At 42.6% G+C, this 26,098-nt stretch overlaps 1 protein-coding gene across 2 annotated transcripts; it reads left to right on the forward strand.

Annotated features, from left to right (window-relative positions):
• Positions 1-1,973: 1,973 nt before the first annotated feature.
• DCAF12 (DDB1 and CUL4 associated factor 12) lies at positions 1,974-25,437 on the forward strand. 2 transcript variants are annotated; one of them, XM_085043365.1, is made up of 9 exons: positions 1,974-2,267; positions 3,072-3,326; positions 13,474-13,680; positions 14,909-14,969; positions 17,512-17,705; positions 18,797-18,862; positions 19,492-19,654; positions 23,315-23,499; positions 24,235-25,437. In XM_085043365.1, exons 1-9 carry the CDS (start codon positions 2,187-2,189, stop codon positions 24,391-24,393), a joined length of 1,371 nt encoding a protein of 456 aa, XP_084899491.1. In that variant the 5' UTR covers positions 1,974-2,186; the 3' UTR covers positions 24,394-25,437. The 2 variants fall into 2 exon arrangements, with proteins under 2 accessions (XP_084899491.1, XP_084899490.1); XM_085043364.1 differs by lacking the exon at positions 1,974-2,267 and adding an exon at positions 2,643-2,807.
• The last annotated feature ends 661 nt before the right edge of the window (positions 25,438-26,098 follow it).

Raw genomic sequence — 26,098 nt, forward strand, 5'->3', positions numbered from 1 at the left:
GCCACAGCCACCTCACCCTGCCGAGGGGCTCACAGAACATTCCCACCGGAATTTCAGCCTTCTGGGTCGTCCTTGTTCTGAAATTGAGAGGTTTCATCCAAAATGCAAGTGGTAGTTGTGCATCTGAGGGAGGATACGGAGAAGGGAGTTAATCATGGTAAACCATGACCAAAAAAACCCAAACTGCCATTACCCTTTTTATCACAGAGGAAATTGGAAAGCCTGAGAGGTTCTTTCATAGGTTTGGGGTTTTTTTCAGTGTGGATAATCACAGCACCCCTGTCTTTGGGGTTGGCCAGATGAAAACACAGGAAAAAGGTCTTAAATCAATGTTGTATCTGGAAAATGTGTACTGATTCCATGTGACTCGAGGCACCACGAGATTTCAGGTGTTCAGGAGCTGGCTTTTTTATTTAAAGCCTGTCTTCACAGCACATGTTTTTGTTATTTCTCTTCTCTGCACTGCCAGTGGCCAGTAGCATTTGCTGTGTTTAAATCTCATACAGTTTTTCCTCTGAAATAATAGAAAAAGAGTGTATCATCCATCTAGACATCAGAAAAATCACTCATCCTTCCACATGGGTCTCAAAGGGATGCAATGAAATGCTAATACACTGCATCTCTTTAATTCCCCAACAATAAGTGATTTCCCATGTAGAATGTGTGGGGAAAAGAATGAGGGTAAAATTAGAGAAAACTGGGAAGTTATAACAATACAGAGATTATAAGGTGAAATGCAGTTGTGACTCCCTGGATGGGATGTTACCAGCATGCCCAACTCCACACAGAATCCATGCTAAAGGGGACTAAAGGGAGGGTGGAGCAGAGCAGACTGGGGCCAGACTCTGTTGAAATCCTGGCCAGAGGGGGAACTCAGTGGTGCAGATAAACTGCATAGCAGCTGAAAACCAAAAGAAAAAAAGAGACATCTTGCTGTTGAGCCAGCAGCTGCAGCGAGATCACAAATGCCCAGCTCCATCCCCAAGGTTACCTTAGATGTGACATTACCCACCCCCAAGGTACAGCCACTCCACACTGAACATGATGTATGACTAGAGTTACTCAAGCTAGTGCAAAAATAGTATAAAAGTAAGTTAAAAGTGGGGAGAAGTTAGGGAAGATTCCATTGTAATGTCTGGGATCAGGATGGACTTCGAATGTATTCTATATGTGATGATTATTTACCTCGATCGCTCTGAATATGTTTTTGCAGCCAGATAGTATAACCAGCAATCTTTGAACCTTAACCTGTCACAGTTTTTTATCATATTAATAAAAGATTATTGTTCTGTAAACTGTCCTTCAAAGTGTGAGTTCTTCAAGGGTGTTAACAGTGCGTAAAACACTCGACCATGGAGGCTTCTTATGCTCTTCGTTAGCATTCCTGGATCTTTTCTGGGGTGCCAACAGACCAGTTAAAGGCGTGGAGACCCTCTAAGGGGTTTTTGTGTTTGCACATACCCTGAACAAGTCAGTTTAACCACCTTCTGATCCAGTGTACTGTTCAGTGAAGAGCTAGACATGAGGAAGAATTTCTCCACGGAAATGATGATTAGACATTGGGAATGAACTGCTCAGGGAGATGGTGGAGTCGTCATCCTGGGGATGTTTAGGGAAAGACTGGACATGGCACTCAGTGCCGTTGACAGGGTGGTGTTTGGTCCTAGGTTGGACTGGGTGAGCTTAGAGCTCTTTTCCAGTCTAATGGATTCTGTGATTCTGTCCCCATAGTGTTATCCTGACAGACTGGTCGGACACAAGTGTGTCGGCTTTCCTGGGGTGCTGACAGGCTGATCAAACAGGAAAGGTTTGGGAAAGTCTCCCCTTCCTGCGAGATTCCCAAACCTCCGGCTTGTACTGAGTCCTCCGCGCCGCCAGGGGGCGCCACACCCGCCCCGCGCTCGCTCCGCTGCCATGGCAACGGCAAAGGGAGGCGGCCAGCCCGTCTGGTTGCTAGGCAACGAATCCCCGGGAGGGGCCGGGCCGCCGCCGCAAAGCTGCCGCGCGACTGTCGTAAAAGCGAGAAAAAACCGAAACCCCGTGTTGCTGTAAAATGCCGTGAGGCGCGGCCGGCGGGGCTGAGGGACAGAGCTCGGGCCCGGTCCCGCTCCATATGCCCCGAACCGCCCCGAACCGCTCCATGAGGGGCCGCTCCTCAGCCGCATCCTCCGCCTCGTCCTTCTACTATGGCCCGGAAAACAGTTAGCAGGAAGCGGAAAGCGGCGGCGGCTGCCGCCGCGGGGACCGGGGGACTTCAGGGGGAGCAGGTAAGAGGTGAGGGGAGGGGTGGGGAAGAAGCGCTTTTTCCCGGTGGTGGGAAGCGGGAGAAGCGCTGTTTCCCGGGCCAAGGCAGACGTGCCGGTGTCCGGGAGGAAGGGGCTGACCCTGTCCGGGTGTTGCGGAGGGTGTCCGGGGGGGTCCCGGGGAGGGGCACTCGGTCTGGGTGCCACCCGGGGAGGAGGAGCGCTCGGGCCTGGTGTCACCCGAGGAGGGGCAGCCCCTGTCTCAGGGTCAGCGGGGAGGAGCAGCCCCTGTCTCAGGGTCAGCGGGGAGGAGCAGCCCCTGGTCTCAGGGTCAGTCCCCCCTTTTTCCCCGCGCCGCGGGCTCGCGGAGCCCCGTCCGTTCGGCCGTTCGCCCGTCGCTGCCGCTTGCCCATGATGGCCGGATGGCTCTGGCACGGCTGGAGGAGGCTGAGCGCTGCGGTCGGTGTTGGGGAGCCACCTGGGTGTCACCCCCACACCTGTCAGGCTGAGGGCGAGGGCTGTCGGCGGTGTCCCTCTGCCTTTCTGTTCAGTTCGCTTTTTCCCGTGAGTGTTCGGCGCTCCAGCGATGTCGAACCGCCGTGGACTGTCGTTATATCATCGCCATGTTAATCCTTTAGAAGATATTTATAATTAATTTCATGCTGCTAAAGGCTCTATCAGCATTCCCGAATTATTTTCCTGCACGGTGTTCCATGGGTGGTTTGGAAGGCTTCAGGGTTTTGCCGGGAGTATCATTGAATTTGGAAGGGTGGTGCCTTAAAGTTTGTTCTACTTGCTTTATCCACTTTCCAACTTTATTTTCCACAGTACGGGTGGGATCACTCGGTTCACAAAAGGAAAAGGCTTCCGCCGGTGAAAAGGTCTCTGGTGTACTACGTGAAAGGGAGAGAAGTCCGGATGCAAAATGAGTCCAGCTACCACCGTTTGTTGCACGGATACGCAGCACAGCAGCTCCCCAGCCTCCTGACGGAAAGGGAATTTCACCTCGGAACGCTCAATAAAGTGTTTGCCTCCCAGTGGCTGAACCACCGACAAGTGGTGTGCGGGACAAAATGCAACACAGTAAGTGCAACCTGTCGTTGTTTCCCTTCCCTCTGTTAATTGTTCCACCTCTACCCTCAAATGATGCTTACTGCAATCAAAGTGTGTGGGCGGCCAGGGAAAACATTGAGCTAGTTAGGAGCGGAGTGAAAATCGCACACAGTTAACTTGGAATGAAAGCAATGCTTAGGGACGATCTGCTCTCGTGTGAAATTGTAGCAATGTGAGCCCAAACAAGGAAGCATCTGTGTGATCAGTACAGAGCGATTCGCACCTGTGTGCGGGATGGAGAGCAACAATGGGGTTGGATCTTTCCTTTTGTCCTGCAGATGAGAAGCTAACAGACAGGTATTAGTGTCTCTAGTGGTGGATGTCAATGCCTGGCAGAACTTGCTGCTACAGTTCCTTTTTTTCTGTTATGCTCAATCTTACACAGTTTGGTTTTACATGTAGTTCTGTGCTGATGACTTCTAAAAGTTGTTATAAAACTGTGGTTAAACTCCAGATATGTGTCAGGGCAGCCAGAAATGTTCTAAGCTTAAAAACAAATGAATTTCAAATCTTTAGGGTTATCCTTTGCCTTGTTGACTTTGTAATTCTTCACTCTGAAACAGTTTCCACTGTTGCAATAGCTTCTATTGTTTATAAATCTTTATATGCTTCCATGAAAACTAAAAACTCCTCAGGCTCCTGAAGTGATGCTTTGAAACATTTCAAGGGAATGTTAAAATGGTGTCCTGCGGGATTAGTAAATGGAGATCCTATTTCTTAGGTAATAATACTCTCTAGGCCAGTGTTAGTAGCCCAACTTTGTTGGCCGAGATTGCAATTTCATGGAGGAAGCTTCTGACTGAATTAGTGTAAAAGCCTAGATTGGCCCTTTGCAGGTTGGTTGGTGCCACAGAAAGGAATTGAGGGTTACAGGGAATGCATGCATAGATGAAGCTGCTCTTAAATCTCAGAGTGTATCAGTTGCTGCAATTGCTTCTTTGCCCCAAGATCTTTCTGCTCCAAAGCCATGCTCGGTCGTCTGACCAGCAAGGGACAGTGGGCTGGTTTTTTTCCATTTCAGATGTTCTGTAATTATTCACAGTTGCACAGGGGGAAGCTTTCATGCGGTAGCTCTCAAGAAGCAAGGCCTAACTGTATAAACAAAGCAATCTTTTAACAGCAATATGCCCAAAATAGAATCTCTCTGCCTACTTTCTCCTCATGTGTTCGTCTCCTCAGCCAGTCAGCAGTGAGCACTGGTTGTGGAGCTGCTTACAGGAGACAAACTCCTGCTGAAACACAAGCTCCCAAAAATCTTGCTTACTCTAGCAAGGGGACTGTGTGTTTTATAGAGCTGCAACGATTCTGCTGTGTTCTGTAACTTTGGTAGCTCCAGCGCATCTGCAGTGAAGATAAATGGACAAGTGGGTTGTTAACGCAACCTTGCAGAAAATTGTTTGGGACCAAACAATCATGGAGCTGAAGAGGGATTCAGCAGTATTGTTGTTCCCTCTGCACACGCTGCAGCCAAGTGTGTTCCTCCATAGCCAGACTTAATGTTAGAGATCGACCCCATCTGTCATTGAGCAAAATAAAGTGATTGCAAAAGAAGTCCCTGCAGCATTGGGAAAGACCATATATGAATTATGAATACTGTAATAGCTGTAGCTTGCTTGCTTTGTGTTCACATTTGAACAAGTAGAGCGTTAAACTCTACACTCTAATTACAAGATTTTTCTCTCTCATCTTCTGAGGGAGTGACCTATTAAAGAAAAATTCCTTTGCTGATTCTCATATGCTGAAGTTGTGGCATTCAAGTTGGGAGTAAATCTAAAACACCTTGGTTGACTTCAGCAGGATTTGCTGCATTGGAGTTGCACATTATTAAATTTAATGCAAGAGAAAAATATAAACTACAGCAGTTGTTTTAATCAGAGCTTGACTGTGGCACTGAGTGCTTTTAGCATTTAATTTATAAATTGGCCTTCACTGTGCAGTGCCAGGAAGATTCACTACTCTTAATGACAAAATGAAAATACACCCCTGTCATAGAGGAGGAGGTTTAGTCACTTGGCAGTACTAGTTACTATAAAAACACTGAGGAGGATATGGAGCTCTCTGTCAATTACTCTTTTTTGATGAAAATTATGATTATTTTAATTGTATGGACTAACTTTTTATCCTTAAAACTGTGTCAGGGTGTGAAATAACTTCATTCTTCTCCAGTGGATCATGGTGCTCACAGCTGAGCAGCTTTAAATGAAATATTTCAAATATATGCATTTTGTAAAGGTGCCTGCTTTTTTCTGTTAGATTTAAAATGATGGGAACTATACCAGCATTCAAGCACCTAAAATTTCAAATGAAATCACCCAGACCTTTCACCTGGACTTTGCAGAACCAGGATTCCTGCTTGCAAGAATCTCCTAGACCTTGCATGCAGTGGGCTTTTTAATGTTTTTTTCAATTCAAATGTTTTTCCAATTCAAATAAAGGAACAGGGAATGTTCTGAGAGGTGCAGACTTTTCAGGGTGTGTTCTGACAGGTATCTAAATTGGCAAAGACTGATGCCATGAAGATACTGTCTGTCTCAGAAGAAGATACTGTCTGTAATCTGCTGTCTTCCATTCAGGCATCATAGAAAAACTCATGAGACTTGGGTAGGAGACAGACTTATGGCAAACAAAAACACAGAACACAAGGTTCCTGTGTTTTGTTTTGTTTTTTTACTCTTTACTATTTCAGGAAGAATAAACTAGCATCTAAAAAGAAGGGTCAATAGTAAATTTTCAGCTTCTTTTGCTCTGTTAGTTAGGTGTACATATCTAAGATAAAATCTTTTTGCTAAATGTGAAGTTAAGGATAAAAAACTGTAAGAGCTCTAAATCATTCCCTAAATACAAGAAACGGATTAGTTTCCATTGCTTGAGAATATAATTGCCTGGAATCTAGTTTGGGTTTTTTTCTTTTTCTAGACAGGCCTGATAGATGTATTTGTTTAAAAACTTCCTTTCTGAATGCCATCTCCTGATTTTGCAGACAGCTTTTCCAAGGCATGCATGGTTTGGTTTCTGAGGCTGAAACCTTTTCTCTCTTCAGCAGTTTCCTGTGTTGCCTTGGGTTCCCTGCTGTAAATCACCAGCTCTCATTTCTTGTTGGAGACTTCAGATTTGTTCTAGAGGTGCTCTGTCTATTCTGTACATCTCATACAATTACAGCCCAGGCTTGTATTCCTGGGGTTGTGGTGAGTGTACAATATGCAGTTCCTCCTCTGCCTATGGATATAAACTGTCTGTGGGGAAAATGATTTCCCCCCTTGCTTTGCAAGTTAATGTGTCTTCTGGCTTTCCACATGTGATGAAACATCAAGGCAACAGCCCATTTCTGATCACAGCTGAAGAATGAGAAGTCATGCTCCTGCAGTTTGTAGCTCTACTCAAAGTTCAGTGAACAGGGACTGAAACCCAGCATAAATAAACCTCTGATGCCTGTAGTTGATATGTCCATTCGTGTTTCTTTCAGTAGCTTGTGAACAAATAGCCAGGTGTTGTTTCTTGTCTCAAGAGTATTTGCTCTTCTGTCAACTGCATGTGATACTTATGTCTGTCTGGTAATTTCTGTGCCAGGTATGGTGTGAGTTGTAGGGATGCCCTTTGGCAGACAAAGTCTGTCACTTCTCCATCCTTTGCCATTGGTCAGCATGTGTTAACTCTCTTCCAGCCTCCTGTAATTAAATATAGAGGGCAAGATGCAAATAAAAATTATAAACGTGATTTTGGTGCTGCACAAATTCAATAACATCCAAGTCTGTGTCCATTAGCTGTTTGTGCTTCAGAGTTTCACAGAAAGGCAGAGTGCCTGATTGCATGGTCTTGTCTCTGGAAATGTAAGCTTGAAGTCAGCCAACTTGCTGGCTGATTTTGCCTCTCCTCACTTCTCAGGTGGTTTCTTTATATTGTGGATTGTTTCGTTTTGGACCCTTTCAAGAAGGATGTGTAAAACCATTGTGTGCTTAAATTGCCTCTACTTCATAACCTGTCAGTAAGTTTTGTGCTAAGATTAGTGCATGTTATTATTGCTGAAGTAGTTGCCATTCCTCATGATGTTTGAAAAGTCATGGCAGTCAGATGAAGTCCCAGGTGTCTGGAAAAGGATGCCATTATACCTGTCTTGAAAAATGGTAGAAAGAAGGACTACAGGAACTGCTGACCTGTCAGCCTCCCCTCTGCCCATGAAGATCATGGAACAGATCCTTCTAGAAGCTCTGCTAAGGTGCATGGAGGACCGGGAGGTGGTTTGAGAAAACCAGCATGGTTTCACCAAGACTGAGTCCTACCTGACAAACCAGAGGCCTTCTGTTCTGCAGTGACTGCAGGAGTGGACAAGGAAAGGGTTACAGATGTCCTTTATCTGGACTTCTGTAAAGCCTTTGGCATGGTCCCCAACAACATCCTTCTCTCTAAATTGGAGGGAGATGGATTTGATGGACAGACTGTTGGGTGGTGAGGCATTGGTTGGGTAATCACATCCAGAGGGTAGTGGTCAATGGCTCAGAGTCCCAGTGGACATCAGTGACAAGGGAAGTCCTTCACAAGTTCATACTGGGACCAGTGTTACTTAACATCTTCATTATTGGCACAGACAAAGGGATCAAGTGCACCCTCAGCAAATTGGATAACAATACCAAGCTGAGTGGTGCTTTGACACACGTGAAGATAGGATGCCATCCAGAGGGACCGAGACAAACTTGAGGAGTAGGTCTGTGGGAATGTCATAAAGTTCAAGGCCAAGCGCTCGTGCTACACCTGGGTCTGGGCAACCCTTGGTATCAGCACAGGCTGGGTATGAACAGATCAGAGCAGCCCTGCCCAGAGGGATGGACTTGGGGTGCTGTGGGTGAGAGGCTGGACATGCCCTGGCCATGGCACTCACTGCCCAGAGAGCCAGACGTGTCCTGGGCTGCATCCAGAGCCCTGTGGGCAGCAGGGGAGGGAGGGGATTCTGCCCCTCTGCTCTGCTCTGGTGAGACCCACCTGGAGCACTGCATCAGCTCTGGGGTCCCTGCATGGGAAGGACTTGGACTTCTTGGAGCAGGTCCAGAGGGGAGGCTACCAAGATGGTTGGAGGGCTGGAACGCCTCTCCTACAGGGAAAGGCTGAGAGATCTGTGGTTGTTCAGCCTGGAGAAAGCTCTGGGGAGACCTTATCATGCCCTTCCAGTAGCTAAAGGGGGCTTATAAAAAAGATGGGGGCAGACGAATTCAACAGGGCCTGTAGTGACAGGAAAAGAGGTAATGGTATTCAACTAAAAGCAGGCAGATTCACACTAGATACAAGGAAGACATTCTTTACCATGAGGGTAGTGACACACTGGCATGGGTTGCCCACAGAGCTGCTGGGTGCTCAGTCTGTGGAAACATGCAAGGACAGGGTGGACAAGACTCTGAGCAACCTGGTCTAGCTGATGTCGCTGCTCACTGCTGGGCACATGGACAAGACAACCTTTAAAGGTCTCTTGCAACTCAAGTCATTCTATGCCGCATTATTTTGATCTTCAGCAGAAAGCAGACATATGATGCCAGTTTGATAGTTCTTTCAGGCTTGGCATATGTTAATAAATCTGTATTGCTACAGAACAAAGAACATAATGCCAAGTTTTTTATTAGCAGAAAAGAGAGATGTTTATGATCTGAATAAAAGTCAAGGCTGAGAAGTGGGAAAAACTCAATCAGTACTAGTGAGGTGTGAGCAACAATAGTATTGATGTAATAGCACAAGAAGCATTGTCTTGCTTTTGTTGTTTTGTTACCAAAACACATATTTGAAGGAGAACAAGTAATAATTTTCCAGTTTGGCTAAGGGTGAGATCTTTTTGTCGCCAGCCTCAGCTGGTCTGGAGCCATGCTGTTGCAGAAGTTGATGTTCCCACCTGGTTGTTTTGGCTGACACTGATGTGCACATGGCAAGGGAGTCAGCTGGATCAGCTTGCTGCTTTGTGTGCAGACAGGTTCGCATTTTGTAGGGTTAGTTTCACCGAGGTAGAGATATGATCCAGTTGACCCTGCAGCTACCTCAGCACTAGTTGCTGTCACAACATTGATGAGACTGTTTGGGTGGGTGGGGAGGAGGCATGTGGATTCTCAAAGATAGGCTTAAGCCAATTGTGAAACTTCAATGTGATTGATTCTTCCTTAGTGACTATTTTTAGCAGGGCAGTGTGTTTATCTTGGGTTTCTTTCAAAAGTTACTATGAATGACAAAAATGTGCCCTTGACTTCTGACAGCACTGTGTGAAGAGCTGGGGCACAGAGCATGATATGGGCAGTCTTGTATGAAGAATGAGCAGTCTCTTTCATACATGTTCTTTGTGCCTTTTAAATCTCTATCCATGCTGTTTGTGTAAGAAACACAGGATGGCACCCTTTATTTTTGTTCTGATTGATTTGTACAATCAACTAAAAGGTAGGGTGGTAGGGTAGGGTAGGGAACAGGTAGCAGCCTGTTCATCTGCTGTTCTTTGTGCAGGGGCAGCAGCTGAAGACATGAGAGGCTGTGCTGCCTTGAAATGTGATTTCATGGACCACTTTTTTAATCTTGCTGTTTAAAATCAGTGCTTTCAGTTGAAGATACATGGGAAGGGAATTTATCTCTAACGGATTGTTAGTTTTCTTTGTGTTTCTTCCCCCTAAATTATTGTCCCCTGAAAAGCAGGTCAAAAAGTGAAAAAACCTGTGACACCATTCTGCTCTCTCAGTATTGCGCATAAGAGTAGAATGGTTTTTGCAGTTCATACTCTCATCCTTGGATACACTGTTTCCTGCCACCGTCTTTACTTTTGGCAAGCTGGTTAATGTACTTCCTGCATCAGTGAAGCAAGGTAGTTTCTTGATTAACTTGATCATAAGCAGGTTGGACAGCCAAGAGGACAGACATACAGTAATTGCAGGAAAGCCATTTGCCAAAATTACTTCTCACCACTTCTGCAAGCCAAAAGACAAATAAACATGCAGCCATCAATCTCTGTAAGTGTGCAAAGATCATGAAGTTTCATGGCTGTGTCAACTGTAGGACCTATCCAGGCTTGTGTGCCTTGATCCTTAAGTGACAGCACTGTTGCAAGCTGTACATCTAAACTGTTTTTAGAAAAAAGCAGGAAGATGGATATTTCTCTTCCATGTAATCCAGCCTGTTTCTTTGTTAGAACAGGGTTGTCTGGCAGAGAGCACGATAGCTGAATCTCCTGTGTTTCTCAAGATAATGTTTCATCCTTACACTTCTGGCAGATGGCTGAAGCAATCCAGACTTGGTGAATCCTGGATGTTATTTGGCATACTAATGACAGACATGCATATGTTTTACTAGAAGGAAGAACTGAATTTTGTGCAAAGCTTAAAATCAAGAGGCAAATACACACAGTTCAGTGTTTGGAGGGTGGTGGAGGTATTTTATATCCAGCAAAAACATTGTGGGCTGATTTTTAGTTTCTATATGAGTAACTGGGAAAAAAGTTCTTATTCCTGCTTGAGATAACAGAGAAAATTACTGCATGGTTCAGTTACAAGACTTTGTCAAGTCTCCTAATGTCCACACTGCTTTGAAGTTGTTTGTACTTATTTCAGCAGTAATTTTTTTTTTTACTTTAATTTTGTATTTTATTTACTCTAGAGTCTTTAAAACTCTTGAAATGGTATTGAAATTTTCTGCGGGTGCTGGGTGCTTTTCTTGTTTCTTAAAATTTCTCCCTTTTTGGCTTTAAAAGTGTCTAGCAACTGTTTGGCTTGTCTTGGCTTCTGTGTGCTGGATTTACAGGGATGATTTCTGGCCAGTCAGAGGTGGAGCTTTTGACTTCCTGTGATGCCCCAGGTGATGCAAGAGTGTCAGTATGCGCAGGCAGTGGTTGCTTATTTTACTCTAGGGAGGTGGTGGTTGTTTTTAAACTACCCAGTGGCCAAGTTCCTTGCCAAGCAAGTGGAGAAGTTACTCCTCAAACCTTTGCAGCCAAAATGACGTAGCCAGCCCCTTGTATGGGCAAAGTTTAAGATCTTTATCTTTTTAGTCCAATTGGTTTAGAGTTTAGCTAAAGGTATTGTGTGTTATAGTAAGTCTTTATTAACCAACATAGGTGTATGACAGGGGTGTCAGACTAGAGAATGCACAGAGGCTTTAATTTCAATCCTCATACCAGTTGACCTGCTTTTCCAAGTGTGAATCTGTTACAGCTGAAGCATAATTCTTCTGAGTCCATGAACATCCTTAGGTGTGGATGTGTTTTCCTAATTAGTACTTCTGGTGTCAACATTAGGACCTGCAGCTGACACCTATAAGCCTTAATCCTAAGTACTTAACTGTTAGTTTTGTGGGTTTAGGGTTTTTTCAGTAGTTAAAGGAGGATAGGGGAGGGGATTGGGCATTTGTGCTGGAAAGAAATACTAAGGGGAAAAGGGGATATGCACTCACATGGGTGGGATAAGGGAGGATGAGAGAAGAGAGAATTACTAATCCTGATCCTTCAGTGCAGGTGGTAATTTTCAGGTGGTTAGAGCAGAGGGACTGCTGTTTGCATGGTGTTTTTACCAGCTGTATCCGACAGTGAGCTGCATTGTAAGGCGTGGGGAAAGTGAGGAGTGCCTCCCTCCTACTCAGCTGCACCTCAGCTGTTGCCATAAACCACATTTGTGTGCAAAATAAAAAAGTAAACATGAAAATGCAGTCCCTGTAGGGGCAGTCATCTGTTTGTTCAAGACTTCTGGCTACAGTCAGTTGCAGGTTGAAGGTTGCATAATTCTAGACACAACACAAAGCTGTGTCTCCAGCAGTGGGTGGATTTCAGCTTTCTCTGTGGAATGCATATAACATGCCGTGCTTTATCAGGTTTTGATATGACAATATTCTGCTAGTTCAGTACATCAAGTTATAGGTATGCTGCTAAATTATCTTGATGTTATTTTTCTTATGCTTTTATTAAAAAACAGATCTGCAGTCTGTAAGAGTTCACCAAAAGCAGCTTGTATGTATAACTTCTCTCTGAGAATTCCTAGGTTTCTCTTGTTCTTCTAAAAATGTCTGATGAAGGATTTCAGAACAATTTCCTTGGGGTGTGTATTTTTCAAATTGTATTGAGAGGTTTTGTTATTATTGTTACCATCTTTGGTTCGCATCCAGAGGTTCTGAGACAACATTCTTGGTTATAGAAAGACCAAACTAAAGATGATGTAGAATTAATTATAATCCTGGGCTATGCTTCTACATAATTTTCCTTAGTGCCAAGTCAGCTTCAGGCCCTCCATTTCCTTGCTTCACTCATGTTCCCTCACAGGGCTTTGTCTCCTCTATTCGACCTATTTGATGGTCAGTGCAGCTGCCCTCTGAGCACCATCTGTGAAATGACCCAGCCCATGAGCCTCCCAAATGAAAGTGCACTTTGGCAGCCAATGTAAACCTTTGTTCTGGTTTAAACTGTAACCTTGTGGTTGTGTATCTGAACTGACATAACTCTGGGTGTAATGTCTGGTCGAAGAGTTGTAAAGCTTTATAACAGGGTTTTCTGACAAGGTGTCAGTGACATATTGCTCTAATTTCATTTTGCAGGATGAGGTATATAAGCTAAATATTTTTTTTTAGATGTTCACACTGGCAGTACTGTATTCACATACTGTACTATTCTCTGTGTATCACCAGAAAATAAACTCCAGTTGCATAGATTTATAAAGTGTCAGTCTTTCAAAGCCAAATCTTCATGGTAAATGTGTTATCTGGGAGGCAGGAGAATTATGCTAAGCCCCATGGGGCTTAATGGGTCTTTTGAGGTGGGTGTTTTTTCTCACTGGGATACATAGAAATTGAAAAACAATATTGTTTTGTCTTACTGAACAAGGAAAAGAGTTTTATATTTATATTCAAAGGCTTTTTTTTTCTAACGGGAAACCTCCCATGACAGATTTCTCTCCTTTCCCTTCCATTACTGTGAAAACAAAATGGGATGATTGAAATGAAACACACTGTAATTGTTACTTAACTTGTTTTAAGAAGGAATTTGTGCATTTTTCAGCTATCCTTGAAGTATTTGTGGATTTCAACTCAAAAAGAGTATCAGTTCAAAACAGGGAAGATATTTGACCGTCTTTTTTTTTTTTCATCAGTTTGATGATGACTTACCTGTCTGTTTTTTTCCTCACAGTTATTTGTAGTAGATGTCCAGACTGGTCAAATTACCAAGATTCCTATTCTGAAGGATCGTGAACCTGGCATGGTGAACCAGCAGGGATGTGGCATTCATGCCATTGAGATCAACCCTTCAAGGACCCTCCTGGCCACAGGTGGAGACAACCCCAACAGTCTTGCAATTTATCGTCTGCCTACACTTGATCCTGTCTGTGTGGGAGATGTAAGTGGGAGTATCTGGGGGAAAAAAAAGTTTATTCCTACACTGAAAGAGTTACTACTTTGAAGTATGTATGGTCAGAGCAAGGTTATTATTTAGGATTCTTGTAATGGAGAGTGGATTTCTGAAAGCCTGAAGACATTTCTGATAGAGGTGTCATTTTTGTTAGGGTATCTTAAATATAAGTAAGTACTTAAACATGTGAGTGGGTTCTCAGGACTTTGAGTCAGATTTGTTCCTTGCCTTCATTCAGGTTTACTTCAGCTTACTTTTTAGCAAAAACGTAACAAAATCCTAAACTTTAAAGTCTAATTGTGATGATGATCTCTGAACCTAGTTATAGTGAAAAAGCTCTTTTGGGAAATTAAAACAATATTGCAAGTTGTTGAAATTTTCCCTTATCCAGTGCAGCTTATGGGTCTATTATTCCAGAGATAATCTTCTTGGCTTTGAAGATTATTTCTAAACCAGTGTGTTGTAGCAGTTTGATAGACCCTGGTACTGGTTTTATTTCTGAAACATCCTGAGGCCTTTTTAAAACAGCCAATCTTTAAAAAAAAAAAATCAACCTGGAGAATATAGTGGTGTCCTGTGAGCACTTCTCTCTCATTTCTCCGTTTTATTCAGGTCTTCACTCAGAGGTTAATTGCAACAGCAGAGGTCAGGTCAGAGTTTGTGCAGCAGCAAGACTTAACTTAAGATTTGCATTACTTGCTCTTAGTGTGTGTGACCTTTTAGCTTTTTGAACAGAGCTAGTCTTACGGTCTTTTCTTCCCCCACAGGTTTCTCTATGCTAAAGAAAAGAGTCTTGAAACATTAATCTGTAGGCCATGTATTGTAAACATAAGATTTTGGTTACTTGTTATAGTAGGATATGCATTTAAGAAAAAAAACCCAACATGCAGATACTTTATACAAGAATACTGTTTTAAAATGGAAAATCTAATAATTCTGGAAAACCTTAGGTTTGAGATTTATTTGTCCTTGGTCAGAGACTTGTTTTTCCAACACCTGATTCATCTTTATTAATTACACACTTCAGAACCAGAAATGTTAAAATCACTGCTAAGTACTTAAACTGCTCCAGCTTGATACTGGAATTTTACATGTACCTTTTAATGTAGGTCTGTCCTTCTGAGTTTGTACTAAAAATCAAAGTGAAGAATACTTGTCTGCTTTGAGACTACTGTTGAGTATAATATCACAGAAAAATGTGTCTTTCTTCTTTCAGGACGGACACAAGGACTGGATATTTTCAATTGCATGGATCAGTGATACTATGGCTGTTTCTGGTAAAGTCAGATTTTCTCCCTTAAGTTTATTTTGTTTGTGTTTTTTAACTTTCCTGCTCTCCAAATTTTATATTGATGTACAACATTTGATAAGTGTTAGGAAAGCACCTCTGTTAGGGCATTTGAAACCACTTGGAACTACCTAGGCTATTTAAGCACTTCTTGGACTTACTACAGTGCTTCATTTTATTTTGTTATAGGGCCTTGGTCTAGATCTGATTTTTCTAGTATTAGAATATTACTGTGTTTCTAGTGAGGGGATGTTGGAACAATGAGTTACAGGAGAAGAGAAGTGGAATCAAGTGGGCTGTTGGTTATCGGTTAAGAACTTCGGAATACTTCAGATCAATATCAGTTTCCTGAAGTCATGTGAAAGACTAATTAATGAAAATTGAGTTTGTCTTGCCAAGCTCTCAGTACAGTTGTGTATGTGTGTTGTATATATGCACTTGTACTATCGCAGTTAATACAGAAGGCTGTAATAAAGAAACACAGTTACTGACTTTTTAGTAGCTACTTGTGTAACTTCATAAAGAGTTACTTACCTAAAGGCAAAAATGGTGATGCTGTTGCATTTGTTTAGTAGTTTACTGCCCTTCTCTGCTGACATGGTATTCTGTACATGGAGTTGTCAAACTGTAGGTGGCAGAAAATTATGACAGTCTTATTTACAAGTCACATATTTGAATTGTTGGTTTAGTTTAGTAGGATTTTTTTTCGCCAAACCTGAAAAGCTAACCTTGCAATTTTATTTTTGCATTCAATATAAAAGTTGATCCTTGCAAGTCTCTACCTCAGATATCTACAAAAACTCCCCCACATTCAAGCTAGTAAGCTTGAAGAGAACAGCACAGAAGATTACAGATGACCAGGGGAAAGATAAGGACCGGACAGAATGCACAGCTTGTGAGATTGAACTGTATTGACTCAATATTTTCTAAAGGTCAAGGCTGGATGTATGAGTGGAAGGCTGCCATGTTCTCTGCTGTGGTGCTTATAGCAAGCAGGATGTAGGTTCCAGTCTCCACACCTCAGATACCAGGGAAAATTTGTTGAAAGCAGCTAGCAAGACTAAACTGAACTCTTCAGAACTCATTGATGACCGTAATTAAGAGGACAAAAAGACAACTAATTTCTGACATGGTTTTAATTTTACAGATTTCAATTGCATCTGTATCTGAAAATGTGGAGCAGAAATACTTGAATTCCAGACATTGAGGATATAGCAAGTATTTTTATGGCAAAAGCTCCAGATGAGATGAATAATTCTCAGGATGGCATGAGCTTAGGGTAGCAAATGATATCTGCTTGGCTTCAGGGCTAACCAGCTGAGCAAGGTACACGGACTTCTTCCCATGCCACGGCCATTTAAAGGGACAGCTTCCTCCGAAAGTATGTTAAGATGTTCAGAAATTTTGCTGCTGAGTATTCAGCCTCTGTAACAAACAAGATTAGGTGCCAGTAAAACCAATGGCATGTGGCTGGATGGTGCTGCCTGTTGTTATGCAAGTGCCATTAGGATGGCCCTTTTTGTATTTGTCTCTAGTAGGTGATAGTGGCAAATGCCTGAATCTGTCTGTGCGGAACAAAGGCATTTCTGCTGTGCTAGACCATCCCTGTTGCCACAAGATGTTTTACTTTACTGTCTTTGCAGTTTCTCCCTTAAGAGGTAGCAAACTGGATAAATTTAATAGCCTCATAGACAGGTAGTATTTTCTGGCATCTTCATTATGAATTTCTTTTGACAGAGTTTTTCACGTTGTGTAGGGAAGAAATTGAGGCACCTATCAAATCTGTCAGAGTTGACTTAGATGGAAGTGAGTTGCCTGAACACTAGAAGGGATGTGTGTAAAGCCTTGGATTAAACACGTGCTGATGTGTGAACCAAAGGGATTCAGCTTTCTTCATACAGTGTTCTTAACATTAGTGACTCATATTTTGGATTAATATCTTCAAATTCAGTAGAAAAATGAGTTCTTGCTTGTTTAAGCTAAGTTACATTCTTTAAGGAAGAAATGGAACAGGTTTTAGCAAAATAATTTTTCTAATAGATTTCATCCAAAGTGGTACAAATTGTGATTTGAAATAGATGTTACCGTTCAGTTCATGAAGGAGTGTGTACTGAGCCGTAAGAATACTGATAGAAATCAAGTAAACCCAAATTGGCATAAACCTAGCTAGGGTTTTTTTGGGGATTTTTTTGCATCAGTTTAACAGAGTTTTTCACCAAGGCTGAGAATAACAGGCTTAGGCTGAACCTATAGTGTTTTGAGTTCACTCTATGTATGAGATGATGATAATTGTGGCACAGGGTTGTAGGTTTTGATGCATCCTAATCAATTTGAAAACATGAGATGGTCTAGCTGCTTGAAAACCATGTAGACAGTTGACAGTGAGTTCATAATATCATGAACTTTACAGCTCAGTAAAACCATGCTTTTTAAAATAATAATTAATATATGATTGCTCCTTTTTTTGAGGAGAGGAGTTCTGTGTATGTGGAATGGACTCTTTATTTTTGGACTATTTATTATTTGATCAGGTTCCCGGGATGGTTCAATGGGTCTCTGGGAAGTCACAGAGGATGTGCTGTCCAAAAGTGATGCCAGGCATAATCTCTCTCAAGTTCCTGTCTATGCTCACATAACACACAGTGCTCTGAAGGATATCCCCAAGGAGAACACCAATCCTGACAACTGTAAGGTCCGAGCATTGGCTTTCAACAATAAGAACAAGGTTAGTAAGATAAACAAGACAGTTGAGAAGTCCTAAAACTGTCCCTATGTATCAGAAAAAATAAAAAGTTACCTAAGTAGAAGATAGTGGAAAAGCAAGCTAATATGTTTTTCTATTATTCTTTTGCATCCCTGTCCTGTGAGGTGGTAGTCTTAATCTGCTATGTCTGCTTCTGCCCCAGGGGAATGGAGGAGCCCAGAAGGAAAAAAACCAACCCCAGACATTTTAGAAAGCACACTTTTTCTGTGGGTTTCCTTTTAGGTTTGCATCCTAAGCAGGGCAATAAAGGAATATTTACAAGAAGCCGATAAAGAGCCAAAACACCTCTTGTAGCTTGAATCCTATTCCTGAGAGCTGTTTCTGCTTTCCTTTGCTTTCTGTGAAGACCAGCTAACATTTAGCAGTTCCTGTTTTGATGGCTGAATTCTTTCTGGATTGCTCAGCAAGTGAAGTGACTGACTCACAGGGCAGGCACTAGTGCTTGCTTTGGGGTTATTTTGTTGGTATTTGACAAACAATAAATGTCAACCTCCCCCATCCTGATCTCCTGTTATTACTAGTGGGAGTAGCAATTCATCCTCCATCACTTTTTTCCCCCCTGCCCTCAAGGAACAGAAAAGATCTGAATCAAAGGTGGGTGTGCTGTCGGAAGCACAGTGCTCCTGTAGCCTTTATTTTTCACAATAGCTGTTACCTATTCCTCTGTGATGGAGATTTTGTGTAGCTTTTTCAGTAGAGTAGTGCCTGACATTTGCTTCAGGGTTAGAATCAGTGTGGGACCTACTGAAGAAAGTTGTCAACTCTAGATTGTACCGTCTAATAATTCATTATTTGATTGGCTAGCAAGATTCTGAGTTTTAAAAGTTACTGTTATTTTCTCTTTTGTTAATTTTTATTCTACTTGATGCTTTTGCAATGTATTGCATTCTGTAAAGATAAGTAAAAAATGAAAATTTATCTTGATAGAACCTTTACAGGATTATGGATGAGTTCAACCCAGAGTGTGCAGCCTGCCAAGTAGAGAGTGTGAGTTTGTAAGGATATCTATAATACAGAAACTAACTCTCTTCCTTTTTTTCCCCTTTTTATAGGAACTGGGAGCTGTGTCCCTGGATGGGTATTTTCATCTTTGGAAAGCAGAGCACACACTATCAAAGGTGCTTTTCTGTTTGTTGGAGTTAAACTTCCAAAACTGCAAGCAATTAAGGCTGTTCACTATTTTTCATCTCCTTCAAATATTTGAAGAGCAGCAATGTTTGTAAAACACTTAAAAATTCTATGTAAAATGAAATGTCCTAAAATTTGGAGCTTGAAGAGGAGAGAAACTCTTCACTCCCCCTATTTTTGAGGGCAGGAAGTATTCGTAACTTTCTGCCAGTTCTGGGTTAGCTGAAGTGAACTGTTCTGTAGAATATGGTGGATACTTGATTAGTAGAGAATTCATAAAGGAAGTTGCACTTATTTAAGTGTAATGGCAGATCACACCCAGACTTAACCTCTGAGACCTAATGTCTCTTTGCTCCTTGCTAAAGAAATAGCAGCAGCTTAGAAGGATCTAAAACAGTTTATCAAAATGTCCATTTTTCTTGGATTCAGCCTTTACTGTCTCAGTTTGCTTCAGATAAGGCACCCATCACTTTCAAGTTTTTCCCTCTGGGTCTTATTTTTCATCTGCATTTTGTGTTTTTTCTCCGTGCAACTTCCTAGAACATAGCTTACAGAATTGTTCTGTTAACACCTTACTCTTTTCTCCTAACGGGTTGATTTTTATTTTTTCTGTTTGCAGTTACTTTCCACAAAGTTGCCATACTGCAGGGAGAACGTGTGTTTGGCTTATGGTCAGGAGTGGTCAGTGTATGCAGTAGGATCACAGGCACATGTCTCCTTTCTGGATCCGAGGCAGCCTTCTCACAACGTTAAATCCGTCTGTTCCAAAGAACGAGGCAGTGGTAAGAAATCTGTCCAAGGCTCTTCAAATGGTTTGCTTGCAGAAGTAGCTGTTAAAACTGTAGTATGTCAAGCTTCTAATAAACAGGAAGGGCTTTTCCAGTGATCAGCTAAATAATTAGCAGTGTGTGTATAGGCTTGGCTTTTATGACAGTATACCTTGAGCAACCAACAAACAAATGTGACCAGTTCTGAAATCTAATGAAGGGCAACATTAGGGGCTTCATGATCAACTAAATTGTAAACCATCCAAATACTACTGAGCTTTCAAAAGTGTGCATTTTACTGCTGTGTGGTTTTTTGGGTTTTCTTACTGGGTTTTACTCTATTTTTTTTACTGTCTCAAAGCAAATCTATGGTTTTTACCACTGCTTATGCTGTTCTTGCATTTTTCTCTGTGAATAAGAAAAAAGGCATGTTGTCTGCTCTGTGCTACCGTATTGGGAGTCTGTGCTGTGAGGGAATGCTTGCTTTTTAATTTTAAGGCCATGAGTGGGATTCCTGATTTTCAGTGTTACTTGATTGCTATTTCCTTTTCTGATATGGATGCAGTATGTCCAATTGAACCTTACACCAGAGCCAGACCTAAAGGCTTGCAGAGTGCATGGTTCCATGAACTTCTCTCCATATCCTTTACTGTCAGGCATGAGAAGGCACTGTGCCATGCTAATCCCAGACTAGCAAGTTGCAGTCCTTTAGCTTGTCTCTGGCTTCCATCTCTTCATCAGGCAAGTTATCAGAGGCAAAGATTAGGAGACTTATATTTATGCAGTTACTGAGTGGTGGTGTTTAGATCAGTGTCAGGGTCTGCTGCTTTCAGATATGGGAGAAATATGTGTAATGTCAGCAGAAGTCACCTGAACATCTTACCAGCAAGACCTCTTGTCCTGACTTGCTGTCAGTGAGGATTCTGTCCAGGTCTAGACCCAGACACTGGAGTGCAGTGCCCAGTGATGGCTGGTGGCTGAAAGCTTCTGCCTCAAGTATGTGATCATCCATGTTGGAGGATAATGTGTGTGGGGAGTATCTCTAGGGCATTTCTAGTTCATGTCTGGACAAAGCCTTTGTTCGAGGCTGTTTTCTGTTCTGCAGAGTAGGTGCATCTTTTTATTTGGCATGGTGGTGCTGACACGTAAATAACAGTAATTCTCAAGATACTGAGTGTTGCACTTTCTATTGATCTCCCTGGGACTTGGAGTGGTGTAGCAACTCTAGAAAGCAGGCTCTTTATTGATCTGTGGACTAAAATCTGATTTCAAGTGTTTTGAAGTGGTACCTGAATGTGTTTTAAGTTTCCAAGTGCATCTGCTGAATGTGTAAGTCCACATTTACTCCATTTCACTTCTGTTGTACACAAAAGCAGGTCGGAGAAAGGTGGTAGCTTAGTAAGGCTTGAGGTGTGGCTAGCTTTCCCCTAGTGTAACCGTGTCTGCTCTACGCAAGAAGGCAGTGAATGCTTTTTAGTGCATCTTGTAAGTGTTGCTTTTCTTAACAGTACAGAGAAGTGCAGGCCTTGGACTGTAGTTCTTGATTAATGAAAGCAACTGCTTGCTGCATGACTGGCCTGCAGAGCCATGCTGTGTGTTGTTTACTTCAAATCCCAAAGGCAGCAGACAGAGCTTGTGTGGCACAGACTCTGGGATTTCTCCTTGTGTAGGATGTGCCACTGCATCTTTATTTCCTTCTGGGATCTGTAGACCAGTTCCACAGGTGATAGAGGGCTAGGAGTGTAGGAGAGCTTACTGTGGTTGGTTCTAGGCACATGTTGTGCCTTTAGATTGATGGGAATGATTAATGTGAGATACTTCAGCCCCTTAGGAGACAATTTGTTTTTGAAAGCATTTTCTAAATATCCTATTTAGTAGAGGGTACATCATGGATTCCTTCAGTTAATTTCTTTGGTTAGGGAAAGTTCCACAGTTGTTCTGCATTTTATAGCTTTTTATTAATAAATGAATTTAAAAGCATATGCCATCTACCTTCATACTCCATCACGTGTTTGTGTGAAGTAAGTGTTCTCCTGGGTGGCTTGTCAAAAGCACTTCTGGAGCAAAAATAAGGTGAGGTCCACTCTTGGGCCTTTCTCCTCTTATTCCAGTGACTGCTCTTGCTGACTGCAGAGGGCTTAAAGCTTTCTGTGTCTTTGCCAGAGCCAGGCCCGTGTGATAGAGGTGGGGGGAAGGTCTTCAGCTGTCTCAAGTGCATTTGTAGTTCTCTGAATTAAAGTGGAGATTCTCATATGAATCTCATAATCTACTTCAGCACAGAGACTTGCACAGTGGTTTGCCACCTACTAAGCCTTCGGCCAAGACTTCACCCCACACCAGGAGCAGGACAATGTGGCCTTACTTGTTCTAAGTGTGAGTCATGAATGCTGGTGGCTGTGGATGTCACATCCAGTGTCAGAAGCGGAAGGATGAGGACATGTTTCTTGTTAGGACTCAATACAGAGGGAAGGGGAAACTCCCTGGCTGTATCTACAACTCCTGGTTGTCTACTGTCCTGTGCACTGCCGGGAGTACTCCAGGATGATACAGCTTTTGTGACGTTCAGCCCCACTTGGTATAGTGACAGCACTTGGCACATGGATGTAGCTGGCATAACTCACTCTTTTCCTCTACTGTTTGAATGGCTGTTTAGGCTGTAATTTGGTACTTTAAAGAGGGCCTAAAAAGTCCTAGGGTTTATAACCTGGCATCCTGTCATGAAGGAGGGAGAAGCATAGATGTGGTGGAGTTTAATCTGCATGGAAGAGTTATTTGGAGTAGAGTGCTTGCACAGAACAGTATTTGCATCATAAATAGAGATGACAGGACATTTTGCAAATTGTGAATTCCTGCATACAGAGTCTCCCCAAGACTAGCTCCAAGGGATCCTTCATTAGCTAAGACTTCAAATTTAGATTTTGTGAGAACAAAATATACTCTTTTGTTCAATGTAATGGCATAACTGAATTGTGTTAAAATGTTTAGTTTGAGCTGTACCTTCCCATGTAGTGGTGGAACATGGTGTTTAGATTGCAGGATTCCTATTCTGTTTTCATTCCTGGGTGAAGTGCTGAAAATTCCAGCTACTAAAAATAAGGTGTACTTATTTGAGTGGAGATCAGGCTCATTAATAGTTCTGAAGCTATCTTAGCAGCAAAGTGACAGTTACACTTGCTTACAGCTAGCCTGTTGACCAGCACAATGCACTGGGTGGCAGCTGGGACTCATTTTTCTCAGGTGGTCACTTACTGCAGCTTAGCAGGTAGTTAGAGACTATGTGAGCTCATGGAGGAAAACAGTGTGATGTTCTTCCTCTGTCTGCTGTCGTGTCTCACTCTTGGTGTGTTCACTTGAAGGCTTGTGGCAGACAGAACAAAGGTACTCTTGACCCCAAATGGCTTACCTGGGAGACCTGAGGCCCAGTGAGGATGAAGCTTCTTACTGTGCACCATCAGTCTAGCTGATGGCCTTGAGGAGTGGGTAGGGCAGTATATGCAATCAAAGTTGCTGTTTCAAGAGCATCAGTGGGATTTGTCTGCATTGCTCTGTAGTGGTGGGAAGACTTGGGTGTTGTGGAGAATACTAGTAGGTAATACTACCCATGAAGCAACAGCACTGCAGAGCCAAAGCATCCTTCCTCTTTACTTCACTGTCTGTCCCTTTTCTGTTTGACAGGTATCCGCTCTGTGAGCTTCTACGAGCACATCATCACTGTGGGGACAGGGCAAGGGTCCTTGTTATTTTATGATATCAGAGCCCAGAGATTCCTGGAAGAAAAGCCCCCTCGTGCTTGCTATGGGCAGAAGCAGAAATTAGGAGGAAGTGAAATTTTGAAGTTGACAACCGGGAAAGGCTGGCTGGTAAGTAGTTTGCAGCTGTAGGAGACCCAGTATACAGGAACTGGTGTCGGGCTTGAGCCAATTATTTTTGGACCTGTTGTGTAAAATGTGTCCCACTCAAACTGTTTACCTAACCAATAACTAATAATGAAGAGCAAGAAGTCCTGCAGAATTGCTTGTTAGAAAAGCTTTTTGAAAGGATACTGAAGATTATTTGCTTGACTGTCGCGCATAGTGACTACAGTTCTTTGCACTGATTCATAAATTAACTAGATTTTATATCTTTACATTTTCAAATGGAATCTAACTTCTTCTATTTTTCAGAACCTCAAACAGAAAATAAATTGTCTTTCTCTAAAGCCGTGGTAATCTAATGTGGTACTTGGAGCAAGGAAGTTTCAATTTAATAATGCAATTTTAGAAACTGGAGGTAATGCCACAGCAGGCACTTGAGTTTGGTTTCCTGTATGTTATCATAAAGCAGTTAATGGCTTTGTTTAACATAGCTCCATTATCTTTTGTATCACTGCAACATCCCTACCCTCTTCACCTCCCCTCCCCTTCCAATGTTTGGCCTAAATATTCTCAGAAAAAGCTTCAGGACAGCTCTGGTATCTTTTAGTTGACCTATATGAAGCTTCAGGATTGTTCAGAGGAAATACCCATTTTTGGGCTCTGGCTGCTCCCTTCTGCTTTTGTGAAATAGAATTTTGAGTTTGTTTGGCAACAATAACAATCTAAACTTTCCTTTGACAGAACCATGATGAAACCTGGAGGAATTATTTTTCTGACATAAATTACTTCCCAAATGCTGTTTACACCCACTGCTACGACTCGTCTGGAACGAAACTCTTTGTGGCAGGAGGCCCTCTTCCATCAGGACTTCATGGGAATTATGCTGGTCTCTGGAGCTAATAATAACTCTTCATTCTGATGCTGATCTTTACACAGATTTCCACTTTGCTTTTCCTTTTTTTAACAACAAAATTGTGTGATGCCATTGATTCCTGATTTAAACACAAGTTATTTTTTGGCGGAGTTTTCTGTTGGTCTCCAACAGTTTTGTACATCTTTTTGAACCAGTTTTTTGCTTTAACCTCCTTGATCCTTTATATGGAGGGGTTTTGAAGTCCTTTTTTATTGTATTTACTCCAAATGACTCTTCCCCCCCCATTTAGGCTGTCTTGGCCATGTGCCCCCTCCTCTACTTTGCTGTGAGGTAGGATTCCTTTCTTATAGAGTGGTTGCTCCTGAGCTTTCTGTGAAAGTCTTGGGGCTGCATGTGTGCAGGTACTTTGTGTCAGCCACATTACCTGGAGTGAGGACTACTTGTAATTAAAAAATATTAAAAATATTTATAAGAGATAAGCTACTACTTTATCTGCAGAGCCTGGCCCTGGCCTGGGTTGATCTTATTTTTTAAAAGTACAAGTCTAATGACACTGTTTATATGTAGAGGGATATGGTAATTTTAAGCTGTACTCACTGGAGCCCAGGGATGGATTCCCTAGGGGTATTGCCCATCAAAGCTGAAGCGCAGGAGTTTTTTTTAAAAGTGCAGTTGTGTTCAAGTGGTAGTTTTCAGCAGTGCCAGGAGCAAAAACCAATCTGTTTCTTCACTGCTCGTCCCAGGTAGCAGCTTGCACAACTGGAGTTTGTATAGGCTGTTCTGCAGTGTGGCTGTTGCAGGGTGACATTACATTGAGGGCTGCAGAGGTGCTGAGAGGAAATGGGGGCTAATTATTCAAAATGAACTAAATCTGTCTGTTCCCCAGATGAAACATGGTTTCTAAGTATGCTGTTAGGATAGCTTTTAAGTTCTTCATAAACTGCCTAAAACCTAGGACCTTTTTTTATCCCAGGTTGTGGAAATTTTTCCCCTTTTTGCTGTTTTGGTTGGCCATCTGCTCAAATAAGCCATGGAATAAATAAACTATTTTTTTTTTCTCCAAGATTAAAGAGTGCATCTTGGACTTTACTAATGGAAGTGAGAAGCTTTCCATGAAGGAGGATAGCTTGGTGTTACCTCACTTTGCACAAGCATATGCTGTAGGAGAGGCTCAGGCTTTTCCTTCTGCATTCAGACTCCTTCCAACTTCACCTGGGACTGGGAGGGGAGAACAGGTCCAGTGCCCTTCAGGTCCAGCTGTGAAGCATGTGCATCCCAGGGTGATGGTCTTGCCCAATGCTCAGCTAAAATGCAAGACCCCAGGGTGTTCCTCCTTTTGGCAGGCACCAAACTTTCAGCTTGTTACTGGTGCCTCTGTTCTCTGCTGAAAGTAATGCCTTTCCCCTGACATTCGTGGAGCAGTGTGCCTGTACCTCACAGCTTTGGTGTAAAATGCACAGTTGGTTGAAGCTGAGAGGAAAGACAAAGCTGGCACATGCTGTGTTCTCCCATCTCTGTGAGAGATCACAGCTACCACTGCAGGTCCTACCCACAGCCCAGAGCTAGTCTGCAAATGTCTGCAGTCTCTCTCCGTACTCAGTATCTATCAGTAACACCAAGCACTGAGCATCAGGCTTGAGATCCAGTTGGTATGGAGACCTGGATGGAAATCCTATGAGGAGCGCAGTTCCCTCTTGTCAGTGTGGAAATCCTGGCATGAGAAGAGCTCTC

Source organism: Lichenostomus cassidix, chromosome Z, assembly GCF_008360975.1.
Source record: "Lichenostomus cassidix isolate B80296 chromosome Z, HeHo_3.0, whole genome shotgun sequence".
NCBI lineage: Eukaryota > Metazoa > Chordata > Aves > Passeriformes > Meliphagidae > Lichenostomus > Lichenostomus cassidix.

Coding starts and splice junctions, on each gene's coding strand:
- DCAF12 (XM_085043364.1), top strand. CDS start 2,655: ATGATGGCCGGATGGCTCTGGCACGGCTGGAGGAGGCTGAGCGCTGCG. Junction 17,706..18,796: donor CTTTCAACAATAAGAACAAG/GTTAGTAAGATA, acceptor CCCTTTTTATAG/GAACTGGGAGCTGTGTCCCT. Junction 23,500..24,234: donor CAACCGGGAAAGGCTGGCTG/GTAAGTAGTTTG, acceptor TTCCTTTGACAG/AACCATGATGAAACCTGGAG.